Here is a 12,877-nt window from a genome sequence, read left to right on the forward strand (position 1 = left end):
AAGCCATTCGTTAAGTCAGTAGAGATGTAAACATCAGAAGAGTTAGGGGTGGTCTGGCATCCTCTGTCCATTTCAGGGTCAACATAGGCGACGTGCCCAATGTGGAGACTCTCATGGCTTGCGGAGTGCCATGGAATTTTTGAGGTTGTCCTTGCACTGTAAATGGCAAAGGAGTGTGGATGTCTTCAAGCTGGACATCGAAGCCTTCTCTGAAGTGCTCGATGTCTGTGCCACCAATGTCAACAGTCTGATGCTTGAAGCTTGTCAAGCCCAGAGAGTCTCCTCTTTGAGGCTTTCATTTGTTGTGCTGTTGATATCAGTCATCCTTGTTCATAAATTCTGGTATCTTAAAAGCCAAGTCTCCTTGTCCTCTGTCCAGTGGAGGTGACCGAGGTGTAGATTTCGGGGAACTCCATTACCCCCAATGCCAAGGGTCAACGGTGGTCAACATCGATGCCATTGAGGTAGATGGCATAGGCAATATCTACATCTGAGTCAAGGATCAAAGCACAGTCTCATACAACACCAATCTCAGACAGAGTTCCCTGCTTTTTTGTGTTTGCTTCGAAAAATCCGAACAGATCTTGCAGGTCCTCACACTGTGGTTTTCGCCAAGGCAAATCAAACACTTGTCATGTTTGTCAGAGGATGGTAGTGTTCCTCTACACAAGGTACACTTCTTAAAAGTTATTTTAGAGTCCATAGCAGTTTAAGGACAAGACAAAAGAGAAACCAGAGACAATCTATAGTCAGAAAGACAGTAAATTCACTAAAAGAACACCACAGAGCGAAATCCAAAGAATAAACAAGGAAACAGTCTGTATGTGTAAGATAGAATAATCAAATAACTTATTCCTCACAGGAACTGGGAAATGAACAGAGCGAATCTTTCACAATGCAAGGAGCGTGGTGGTTCAGAAAGAACCGAGGAGATGTTCTCCTGCTGAAAACAACAGTCACATCATGCATACAATTTGGCAGAGCTGAAGAGCGCCACATGGAGCTTTGGCATTCTTCCACGGGGGCTACTGTGCAGGCACATATTCCTAATTTTGTGAGGGAAAATGGATCACTTCAAAGATCTCATTAAAGGTTTCATGTGTTCAATTCAATTCAAAGTTTTAAGCACAATATCCTCCCTCTCTCCCCCTCTCGAACAAAGATATGTACAGTCCTCCTCAAAACAATGTAAGCTTGAGGAATTTTGACTAGGAGGTAAAATCCAATTTCACTAAAATAAGAAAGGAGCCAATTAACTTCAATAGGTGAGTGCACTCCAATACATACTTACCACCAGTACAAGTTATTTTCCAACTGAGCACAAGTATAAAGGGCGCAACAATGCAGTGAAACTATCCGCTCTCCTTGAAGCTCTGAGTACATCTGTGCAGTATGTTCTAATTTTGAAGCTACAGAACTCAAAGTTTCATCTACCCAGGTAGCTACCTAAAAGAAGAGCACATAGGGCATAAACACAAAATATGATAGAATGAGACAGATAATTCAGGCTAATCCAGATCTTGAATTATGCTTTTAAATTTTGCTGTAATCTTTTTCTGGTACTGTTCTGCATAAGCATTGGCCCTGGTCCAGAAAAATGTACTTTAAAGCAATCTTACAGAGATCTCCTACCTGTAAAAGTTATACCATTTATTTCCATGGAGGATGGCGACCCACATGCATACTTTGTGGGAAGGCATCTACTTCCTCCACAAAAATGAAAGGTTTTTGTGGGTGCAACAAGTTATGTGACCCGAGGTGCTTACCTTTGTTTTGCAATCAAATTACTTAATTTCAACCAACTATCCTTTAGTCCACAGGGACTGGCAATTCTTTACACATAAAAATGGATAACTTGTGAGCCACTCATGACCACAGAGGAAGGTTGTTATCATTGAATCAAACCTATTTCTAAAAGTTCTAAAGGCTAGGATTAAAACTTTATAAGACTGGTTCACTCTTGCAATATGCAGTCACTTAACTCTTTTAAAGTAGGTCAGTTGTCTGATTTTAATAGCTGCCCAAACCTTTTCTTTACAAACTCTAGAGAAAACAGGATTTCAGACAAAAAATGAAGCATCAATTTGTCTTTTAATGCCAGAAGTACTCCAATTTATAATCTAGTTCTATGGCTTTTTATCCTACTTTCCTTAAGGCAAGTAAGCTTATGAAAATAGGTACCCCTCAACGGCAGAGTTTATAATGATGTCACCCACCCCAATTCAAGATGGCAAATGCATGAACATTTGAGGCACAAGTGGGCTAACTTGTGAACCACCTAGCCGATTTGAACCACAGTTGTAGGGGCATATAAGGAATCCTCAACAGCATAATTTGTGATGATGTCATCCACCCCAATTCATGATGGTGCATGAGTGAATATTTGAGGTGCAAGTGGGAACCGATTTGGACCAAATTTGGTATAGTTTTAGGGACACCTCAACAGCATAGTTTGTGATGATGTAATCCACCCCAATTCAATATAGTGGACAAATCAATGTTTGAGGCACAAGTGGGCTAACTTGTGAACTGCCTAACCAATATGGACCAAATTTAGTAGTTGTAGAGAAAGTGAAAGGAAAGTAGGCAGATTAGTTCTTACCAGAACTAGTTGTTAAAGTATATCCTATTGTCTATTTTTGTAAGGAAAAATTATAGTCACAAGCTTATTTTTAAAAAGTCTTCTCTACAAATAAGTGCTTGATGCTTAGCTATCATCTTTTTCCACAGCGTGGCAATGGAAGGAGATTAAACATACTGAATTATTTTATTCTCAGTGTTTCAAACCTTATTGTTTTCTGTAGCAACAGTTGCTCTGATGCTGTTTGCAGAAAGGAGGACTATCTTCTCATTAGTTAATCCCAAGGACACAGCACGTGGATGATGTATTGAAGGATTCTTTAGGAACAAAAGAAATGGGTAATATTTTGTAAATTTGTTAGTGAAATAGTATCAATTGCTGGTGGGGGGTAAGAAAGTTAGTATTCATCCTCCTTGCAAATCAACAATTGGGACAAAAAGCTGTGCCCCAACTGTATTCCCAACAGTAGTGGAACACATTTTGCTAAATAAGATATTTTCCCAGGTATGACAGAAAGCTACTGGTTTGCCTGAAGAAGCCAAATAACAAAAGCTTGACTCCTTTGCCATGGTTACCCCTCTCTAACAGTACCAGCTCTTAGGGAGCATTGCAGCTGAGGGAAGGGAAGCAAGATGAAGAGTTTCAAGCACAACCTGGGGCAAGTCTCTTCTGACTTCACTCTCCCAGTCACTGCAACTATCTTCAGCTACTTGCCAGACTGCTAAGAAAAACAGAGTTGCCAGTGGCTTTCCAAAACCAACACAAGGTCTAGAGAGCTCACTGCCTTTGCACAGTTGTGCCCAAATCCTGGTCATGCAGACATATGACCAACACAATTTGGCTTTAACATATTTCAGTTTACTAAACATAATTACATATACCTGTGCATTTCTATAAGGTTCAGATTCACTCCACTTCCACTGATAAAGCTCTCCTTTACTGCTCACTGCCACAAGCTCAGAATACAGAGCACCAATAGAAATAAATTTCACTCCATCCTGTAAAAGAAACATCATGTCATTAAAAAAAATCTGCTATGCTATAACCCACAAGCCCTCAGAAATATTATTATCAAGTATTATCAATCCATACCTATTGACATTTTGTTTGAAAGAAGATGAATCTATCCAGAGGATAACAGAAGCTTACACTAGCTACTCTGTAAGGCCAGGTGTTTAGCATATTAGTGGAAAGTTAGATGGGGGAAATCTTCTTGCAGATCTTATATCAGCTAATACAACTCACTAGTATGTTCACCAGAACAGCTCTGCTGCTTAGGAAACAGTGTGGCTAATGTATTATTTCTTCCCAGAACTGTCCAGTTGTAGAAGCTAGAATGTCCTACTCTGAGCCGGGACTTACACATCAAGAGCTACACTGTTGAAGAAAGGTGTAGCTATATTGAGATAGCTCAGAAATCAAGGTATTGTAGCTCACAATGCACCTGAAACCTAAAGAAATAAGGCTTTAAGCCAGCAATGAAAGCCGACTGAATGTCAACACACAGCAAAGGTTAACAAGATTACATCTGAATTGGGTACCAACTTAAAGGTACTTTTACATCAACCTTTCTGACAGCTACTTATATTGCTGTCATTAGAGTCTATGACCTTCCAATAGAGAATCAAGCATTTTGATCTAAACACTACCTGACCATGAAGGATTAGTCAGATATTCTATTAATCCACAAGCCCTTTGACCTCTATTTTATATCTTCCCACTCTGATGCAGCAAGTACTTCACAGTGTCTGAACAAAGACATGGCCACTTCTCTCATTTCAGACACTTAGCTCGCCTTGATCTAATCAGGGATATTATAAATTACATCACAGCAAATCTCATTTAATTTAATTATTGATTATCTAAGAAAAAGGAAAAACAAGTCAGAAGTCTCAATTGATGATGTTTGCCTTTACTGAACCTAGGAGAGATAAGTCAACAGGACAAGCAGGTCCAGAGCTTAAAATTCCTGTATCAGGCACTTGGGTTAGAAAGAGGGGAATCTACATGCAACCACCCAGGTTCACTACATTTGTTCTCGAGAAGCGATAACAATAACAAGCTCAAAGTTATCTGTATCATCAAAGGAAATGCAATCAATTGTGGGTTGACACCACTAACTAACTACACTATTCAGTTTAAGTAGGGAACAACAATCTGAAGTTAAGTGCTATCAGCAGCAGGGATATAGAAAGAAAGTTAAGATTTTTATGCAAGACAGAACAGATGCACAGGCTAAAATTAAAAAGAAAAATATTTTATCCCATGCATACAAAGATGGGAAAAGAAATGTATATAAGTAAAGATGGGACTCGTGTCAAGTAAAAAGGAATGAATATTTGTCTGGGCTCCCAAAGACAATGGGATATCAGATGGATCAAGTCAGATTTCTTTTCTTAACCAAGTTGGAAGGGTGCTAAACTACTATCTGAGGCAGCAAGCCCATGCATACCTGGCATCCCTCTTCCACTGAAATTGACAGTATTTCTTTCCAAGTAAGTAAGTTTATGATCGGGGTATAGCAACACATCAGAACAGAAGCAACATGAACAGTAGCTATCTACAATGTAGGCGAAGGAATCCATAAAGCAAGAATTACTGAAGAAGAGTACTGTACATGTTTTTGGGAGAAAATGCACATTGCTAATAACACACTTTACAGATTAGAATAATAATTTTTAAAAAGGAAATACCTTATCTGGCCACCACTGCAAGTCTTCTCCTAAAGAAACTGGGCTTTGGACTGGTGTGTTCTTCTTGTCCAGGTTTGGCTCCCCTTCTTTGCTCGTAGAGCCCCTTTCATTATCAAATGAGGCTCCATCAAGCCACCTTCGTTCACGCAAACGTAAAACGGACTCACGTTCACGCAACAGTTCAGAGTCTCTCTCTAAGGGAAGAAGGAGAACTGGTATGCAATTGGGTCACACCAGTGGGATAAAAGTAAGCCACTCTCTAGTAAAGACCCTTCAGGATGCAACTAACAGCAGTTAATCTACTTACAAAAGTGTAAATATAAAAATGACATGCAACATATAAAATATTAACCCTTTCAAGCATATGTACTTTAATATTACCAAAATAATTTGAGATGCAAGAATGAGACTAGAAATAAAGGTCAAAGTCTGGGAGCTTCAAGCTTCCCAAAAATTAAGTAGAAATTAAAAAACGTTACCTCATTGTTTACTTAGGATGAGATAAAAGGTGATTTAAGGTTTTTATAGTACCATATGCAAAGAGTATATTGTGGGTGATTTATCAAAGAACAGCAACCAAAAAAAAAATAAAAATCACTTAATAGCATAACGTCTGTTAGAGACATTTAAGCCAGCCAAAAAGGAGTGTTTATTAGAGAGTCTTAGAATTTCCCCAGCCGCCACCACCGCCGCCACCACTTGAAAAGGTTAACACACAATCTTAAAAGATTCCTGCAAAATTTGCTAATCCAACCCCTTAGTTTAAGAACACCACATGGGACTGGATTTGATTTTTTCTAAAGCCTTATACTAAAGTCGGTTAACTGAAAATTTTGTAGTCAAACAAGTTCTTTTAAAAAAGAGTTTTTAAGGAAAATGTTCCTTACCAAAATGCTTTCCCTCCAATTGGCCTACAAATTGTCTAAAGCCAGTACTCTCCAGTTCTCTCATACAATTAAAATATTTTAGTCAGGTAAGCAAGCTAAATATCCAAGAGTCAAATATACATGGAAAATAAGGATTTTTCATCTTAAAACAGAAATAACCTTAGAAAGGAAAAAGGGAGGGATTTAAGAAAAGTCAGAGGTTGAATATGTACATGCACATAATGCATTTAAACTGTATGCTTCCTTGTTTAGTTTAATAAAATTATGAAAACAGTCTCTTCTCTTCCATTTCCTCTTGGTATGTGTCTGACTTCAAAAACTGCTGTAAGAACTATCTCCTCCTTGCTTTTCTTCCTAACCTTTTCTCAGGTTTTCATTTTTTAGTTTACTCTATGTCTCATTCTTCACAACTTTTCTTTCCCCCCTCAGTATTACATTTATTCAATCTGGCCCAGTTCAAAGATAATGTAAGCCGCCTGAGAGAATCTTTTTTGCTGAAAATACTCGTAACAACAATATGCTGAAAGCAGGATTTAAAGATGAAGAGCAGGCCGCAGTAACACATGCCTCCTGCTCCTTCCCTTATGCATGATGCCCTCCCTTGCTCCCTGACCTGGTGTTGCACGTGGCCACTACCAACCCAAATTAAAATGAAACCAGGCAAGTGCCTAAACTCATTTTGAGAACCCTGACGGACTGACAACAGTCACACAGAAACGGGTGCTCAGGGTGGGATGAGGGTGGGAGCGTGTGTTGGAAGTGGGTGGTGAAGGAGGAGAGCACACCTGAACCATATCTAAGCATTCTTGCAGAGCCTTTTTGTTTTAATCCTATAAAGCATCTAGAGACATTTCATAAGTAATATGATGAAGCTAGATGCAATAACTCTGATATGTAGACAAAATTCAAATTATGTTTTAATATGTACAGCAAGCATTATACAGACCCTTGATTAAAGTTTGTATTATGCAATTCAGGGAATGAAATATCTAACAGATTAAATGGGACAGAGCAATAGACAGTAAAGATGCAAGTCAGAGGTTGGATTAACAATTCGTAAAATGCTTGGGATACCTACCACGTATAATAGTTATTTTTTAAAAGTTATGAGGGAATGACCACACACACCAGATCCTGTATTACATTTCATACGTACACTTTTAAATCATGCTTAGAATGTGAAGCTATGCAAAATATTGTGTAGCTGCAGTAGCCATTATTTATAAGCCTAAATATAGATAAGAATGACTGGTTTAAACTAAGCACTGCAAGCTTTTTTCAGAATGCAGTTCAATTCCAATCTTCTTCACCTATATTTGAAAAAGCAGGTAATTATCTAGCTTGCAAACAAAATGTTTCTCTTAGAGTGGTGCATAATGAGCAGTGGAAGAAGGTTCAGTGCTGCCTACTAGAACAGATGTAGGATTTCTAACTGTACTATGAAATTATGCCTCCAGACCCAGGGAGGCAGAAAGTGTCCTGTGCACCACTACCCACATATCAGCTCTGACATGGATACTGCACAATCTAAAGTAAACAATCTATCTTACAGAATGTTGCATGACAAAAAAACTACTTTGATCAGTTCTCCCAAAAAAAAAAGGGGGGGGGATGCAGTTGTTTTAAAATGGCTTTGGTCAGAATATAGATTTTAAACGCCTCATGCACATTTCACCTGACAAACATTTCAAACATACAGCTAGCAATTATTTCACAAGCTTAGTGGGATATAGTAAAAAAAAAGAAAAGTGTGCAGCTTAATTCAAAAGATTTAAAGTATCTATATTTAAAATAGATTTAGAAAAAGTACACACACATCTAAGACAAAATCACCAGCATGTGCTATAACTAGTGTACTGCACAGCAATACTATTTATTTACAAAGAAAAAAGGTGCAAAATTACCTCGGGACGAGCTTAGCCTGGAAAGTGATGAGCGCCGAAAGGATGGATAACCAAAGTAACTAATATCTTCTGAAAACATAGCATCAGCATCAATAATGACACTTGGGTGAGCAGAATGTATGTCAGCATCCAGAAGAGACATAAGATCCTCTATAAGAGGAGACAAGGATCTCAGGTGAATTATCAGCTACTTGAAATAGCAACTAGAAAGACCATCACCAAACAAGACAAATCCACCAACAAAAACTGATATTCTTCAGATTCCCTAGTATATGAATGTGGGCATATGGCTCACATTTGCAATCAAGCACAATGTCCTAATATAAGAAACTAATGTTATCTATATCAACTGCTTGAGCACTTGCTTCTTCAAGCCATTGAGTCTAATCTAATCCCAAGAACATTAGACAAACCTAGGAGCAGTTGCACAACAAATAAGACTCAATACATTTAAATTCCAGAAGACAGCAGATTTTTAAAAAACCACACACACACACACACACTCTTCCTCCAAAGAGCATGCAACCTCACATTTTGCCTGTTACAAAGAGACAATAGCTTAAAAGTGTTGGTTTTTAAAAATAAAACTTGCTGATAACTATGCAGAAATGTGTAAACAATAGCCTCTGAAGCAAACATTTTACAAGACTGTATTTTCCATACCTAAGTAATTGAAAGGTTATCTGGCAAGACAGCACCCCACTTCTGAATGCTCTATGTTGAGATGAAATCTTGATCCTACCTTTAGTTCCAGGCATGAACACACATGCTTTACTGATAGAATGCTAAATGTCCCCTATTACATTCTATTACATGTGTTTTCTGGTGTAGAGTAGGAAATGCTGCCCATATTATCAGGAGGTACCCATGTTTCCCAAATGCTATAAAATCACACCCCACTTCTCAATCTACCATGCATACTCCTGACTGTAAGCTTCACTATCCAACACAGTTGTCCACTTCTTCCTAACTGCTCTGGTTCCTAAATCCCACCACTACATTTCCCCTCCTGCTCCTAAATGCTGCTCTCCATTTCATTTCTAATCTAAAATAACTGGATTCTCAGCTGTCAAAACAACCAGACATCTCCTTTTCAAGTAATTCCAGTGAGACTGCATCTCTCGCTTTGAGAAACTCTGACTCTGACTTATAGATTTATTACCAATAAGACATGCAAAGTTGTTTCATCCTTTCTCTCACTGACCTCCCCATCAGTAGATAACTTTATACCTCCCTCGCAAAGCTGCACCTAGGTAATTTTGGAGCCTGGACCTAAAGGCCTCTTGAGCCCACCCACCGACACAGTTAAGCATCATTTTTTAACACACAGGTTCTTGAGGGCACAAACCACACCACCCAGGACAGACTAAAGATTATTTGGAAGGCCCAGGAGGTGTGGAGGCCCTGGACTTCAGCCCCGAAGTCCAAGGGTAAGAGCACCTCTACTCCCCAGGGCCTACATTCTAGTTTGAGAAAACACTGGTTTATGCAATCCTTTCAGCGTCCATCCTAAGAATTACATTGCTATAGGTCAGAATCTCAACATCAACTACTAAATTTCTCCACACACGGCATCTTCTAGAAAAGGCATCAAACTTCTGAATTACAAAAAGCAATGATCCATTCTAAACATAGGAGGAAATTAGCTCTTGGAGAGTTAAATTTCTGAACCTTGGATAAAGTCTATACATTGTTACCTATTTGATGCTGGAAAAATTGCCAGAAACCCTCACTCATGAGGGCACTCCAATCCTCCTACCATCCTTCCCTCGCATTTGTTTCAACCCCCTCCTCAAATCTCTCTTGTACATACGTACATACATATACTTCCTATCCCAATTTCTGCCCCCATCCCATTAACAATTAGACTAATCAGTGCCAGAACATATAGATCACTTTCCACTCTCTAGAGGCCCCCTTTAAAAACTGGGTCCTGGATTGTAGGGAGAAGCAATGCATATTTGATACATTTCCCTTGCCTCCCCCCCCCCCAAAAGCCCACAAAATTGGTTCTCAATATCTGAATTCCTTTGACATGCAACACCTCTGAGTGCCTCAAAGAGACAGGGCTTATATATGGACGGTTCAGACGCTCTTCATCTAGGATACTGATAATTCACAAGAGCATTGCTAGGGATTTTCACACAGATTCGTGTTCACTGGAATCCAATCTTTGCAAATACAGAAAAAACCACACAGTAACAGAGCCAGCTTAAACTGCCAACCTCGCAATGGCAGTTCATCCAAGTAGGACGATACAGAAAGTCACAACTCACTTTGGACATATACAAAGATAGTTGTACAGTGCACTAAAGAAGCAGTATCCAGATAATAGCAACCAAAAACATTTTTAAAGTATCAGAAAATAGAAATCATTCGTTTTGACAAATTAGATTTAGAGCAGTTAGCTTCCCTTAGATCTTTAAGATAAACAAAGAAAAACATTTCACTCTTCCCTTACCCAGTCATTCCTTTTATATAATTACATAGGAATAAACCTAGAAATCTAGTTCTACATGCTAAAAGGAAATGCTATCCCATCACATAACAAAGATCAGAAGCAAGATACCTCTAAATACCAGTTGCAGGGGAGCAACAGCAGGAGAGAGGGCATGCCCTCACCTCTTGCCTGTGGGCTTCCCAGAGGCATCTGGTGGGCCATGGTGTGAAACAGGATGCTAGAGGCCTTGGGCCTGATCCAGCAGGGCTGTTCTTGTGTTCTTAAAGCTCTCCCCTTTGGATTATTCTGAGGAAGAAAAACAGGTTGCTCACCTTTAACTGATGATCTGGTAGAGATCCGTCGATATCCATAAGAATGGGTTCTGCACCTGCGCAGGAGCCGCACGGTAGCTATGCCTGAACTTGTCGAAGCGCCCAAGCCACACCCCCACGCTAAAGCGTGCTATATAAGGCGTGGCTGAGGCACAAAGTCCCTCCGTTCTTGGACAACCACCATGGAGGACGGTCATCTAGCAGTCAAGTTCATCCATGACTAACTTGAGAGTTTTAAAGATCCGAAGGGAGCCACACACTGGAACGCACATAGACGCAGCACTGCTGCAGAGGGGAGGTTGGGAGGGTCTTATGGATATTGACGGATCTCTACCAGATCATCAGTTACAGGTGAGCAACCTGTTTATCTGGTTCGAGATCCATCGATGCCCATAAGAATGGGTGTTTAGCAAGCTCCATAAGGAGGGAGCGAGCAGTAGTTGCTAGTGTAACACCTGTTTTAAAACACTTCTCCCAAAGGCAGCCTCTGCAACAGAGCGTAAGTCTATGGTGTAGTGCTTCACAAAAGGGGATCCTGAGGACCAGGTAGCAGCCTTACAGATGTCCTCAAAGGAAACTCCCGAAAGGTGTGCAGCAGAGGAAGCATGGGCCCTGGTGGAGTGGGCCTTAATGGCTTCTAGAGGAGGCTTATCTTGCAAATAATAGGCAAACAGAATAAGTTCCACCAACCATCGTGACTTCGTCTTGAAATTGGGGAGCCTTTAGAAGGCCCTCTATAAGATATGAAAAGATGTGTAGACAGCCTGAAGGTCTTAGTGCGATCCATGTAGAAGAGGAGGGCACAATGGACATCCAAGGTGTGCAACATACGCTCCAGGGTAGAAGTAGGATTCCTGAAGAAGGTTGGTAAGATGATATCCTGGTTTAGGTGGAAACTGGATACAACTTTTGGCAGGAACGAAGGGTCCAGAAGCATGCGGACCTTGTCTGGATAAAATATTGTATATCGCTCACATGTCTAGCTGTTGTAATAGCAACTAGGAAAGCTGTTTTCCAAGAGACCAACTTCAACGAAGAGGTGGCCATGGGTTCAAAGGGAGCCTGGATCAATGATGACAAGACCAGGGAGAGGCTCCAAGGTTCTACTGGAGATTTGATTGAAGGGTAAACCCGCTAAAGGCCTTTTAGGAAGGCTTTGCTTAATAGGTGTGAAAATAATGTACTCCCATCGCATCCCGGGTGGTAAGACGACAGAGCAGCCAGATGTACCTTCAGGGACACACTGGCTAAACCTTTAGACATTAGTCGTGAGGTAACGTAGAACCTCGCAGATGGAAGGACGTTTAGGAAGGAACCCCTTGGAGCGTGCGTAGGTCTTGAAACGGCACCATTTGCTCTGGTAGTTCCGGCATGTGGATTCTTTCCTACGATTGAGTAGAATATGATCTAGCAGACTATCCGCCATACGGTCAGGTGGAGGGTTCGGACACCTGGATGCAGAATGTGACCCCTGTCCTGAGTGAGGAGATCTGGATGAAGAGGCAGATGTTTGTAGCAGTTCTTCGCCAGTCTGCGTACCTGTGGAAACCAGGACTGCCTCGGCCACCAAGGAGTCACTAGGATGCAGTTGATTGGACTGGACAGTAGGCGGGCTACCACCCTGGGTATCAAAGGTAGGGGAGGTAACATGTAGGGTATCTCTAGCGACCAATCCAATTGAAAAGCATCCCTGAGAGATTGAGGATCGTGGACCACTCTTGAGCAGAAACAGACACACTTCGTATTTTCGGAGCAAGCAAAGAGGTCCACAGTGGGTCTCATCCATACGTCAAAGAAGAGAGACACGATTTCCCACTCATGCTGACGGTCCTGCAGGAAGATCCGGCTGAGGTCGTCCGCCAAGGTGCTGTCTAGGCCCTTGATGTGAACAGCTATTGGATAAATTTGATGCTGAATGCACCAGTGCCACATTTGTGTACTGAGAGCGCACAGGCTACAAGACACTGTCCCTCCTTGGCGATTGATATAGGCTTGCGCCGTCGTGTTGTCGAGGTGTATCTGGACGACTTTGCCATGAAG

The 12,877-nt window shown here is 40.7% G+C and overlaps 1 protein-coding gene across 9 annotated transcripts in view; it reads right to left on the reverse strand.

The window, feature by feature from the left end:
• The window catches only part of UBR5 (ubiquitin protein ligase E3 component n-recognin 5), a 145,750-nt gene that overhangs the window by 84,753 nt on the left and 48,120 nt on the right, over positions 1-12,877 (reverse strand). For 6 of the 9 annotated variants that reach the window (XM_053242759.1, XM_053242758.1, XM_053242755.1 and 3 more), the window contains 5 exons: positions 8,066-8,215; positions 5,275-5,486; positions 3,463-3,579; positions 2,788-2,898; positions 1,292-1,446 (listed from right to left, as the gene is read on the reverse strand). In XM_053242759.1, coding sequence (XP_053098734.1) covers positions 1,292-1,446; positions 2,788-2,898; positions 3,463-3,579; positions 5,275-5,486; positions 8,066-8,215 — 745 coding nt within the window. The remainder of the gene's footprint in view (positions 1-1,291; positions 1,447-2,787; positions 2,899-3,462; positions 3,580-5,274; positions 5,487-8,065; positions 8,216-12,877) is intronic. The other 3 variants (XM_053242756.1, XM_053242761.1, XM_053242760.1) reach the window with 3 other exon arrangements.

Source organism: Hemicordylus capensis, chromosome 4, assembly GCF_027244095.1.
Source record: "Hemicordylus capensis ecotype Gifberg chromosome 4, rHemCap1.1.pri, whole genome shotgun sequence".
In the NCBI taxonomy this organism is placed as follows: Eukaryota; Metazoa; Chordata; class Lepidosauria; order Squamata; family Cordylidae; genus Hemicordylus; species Hemicordylus capensis.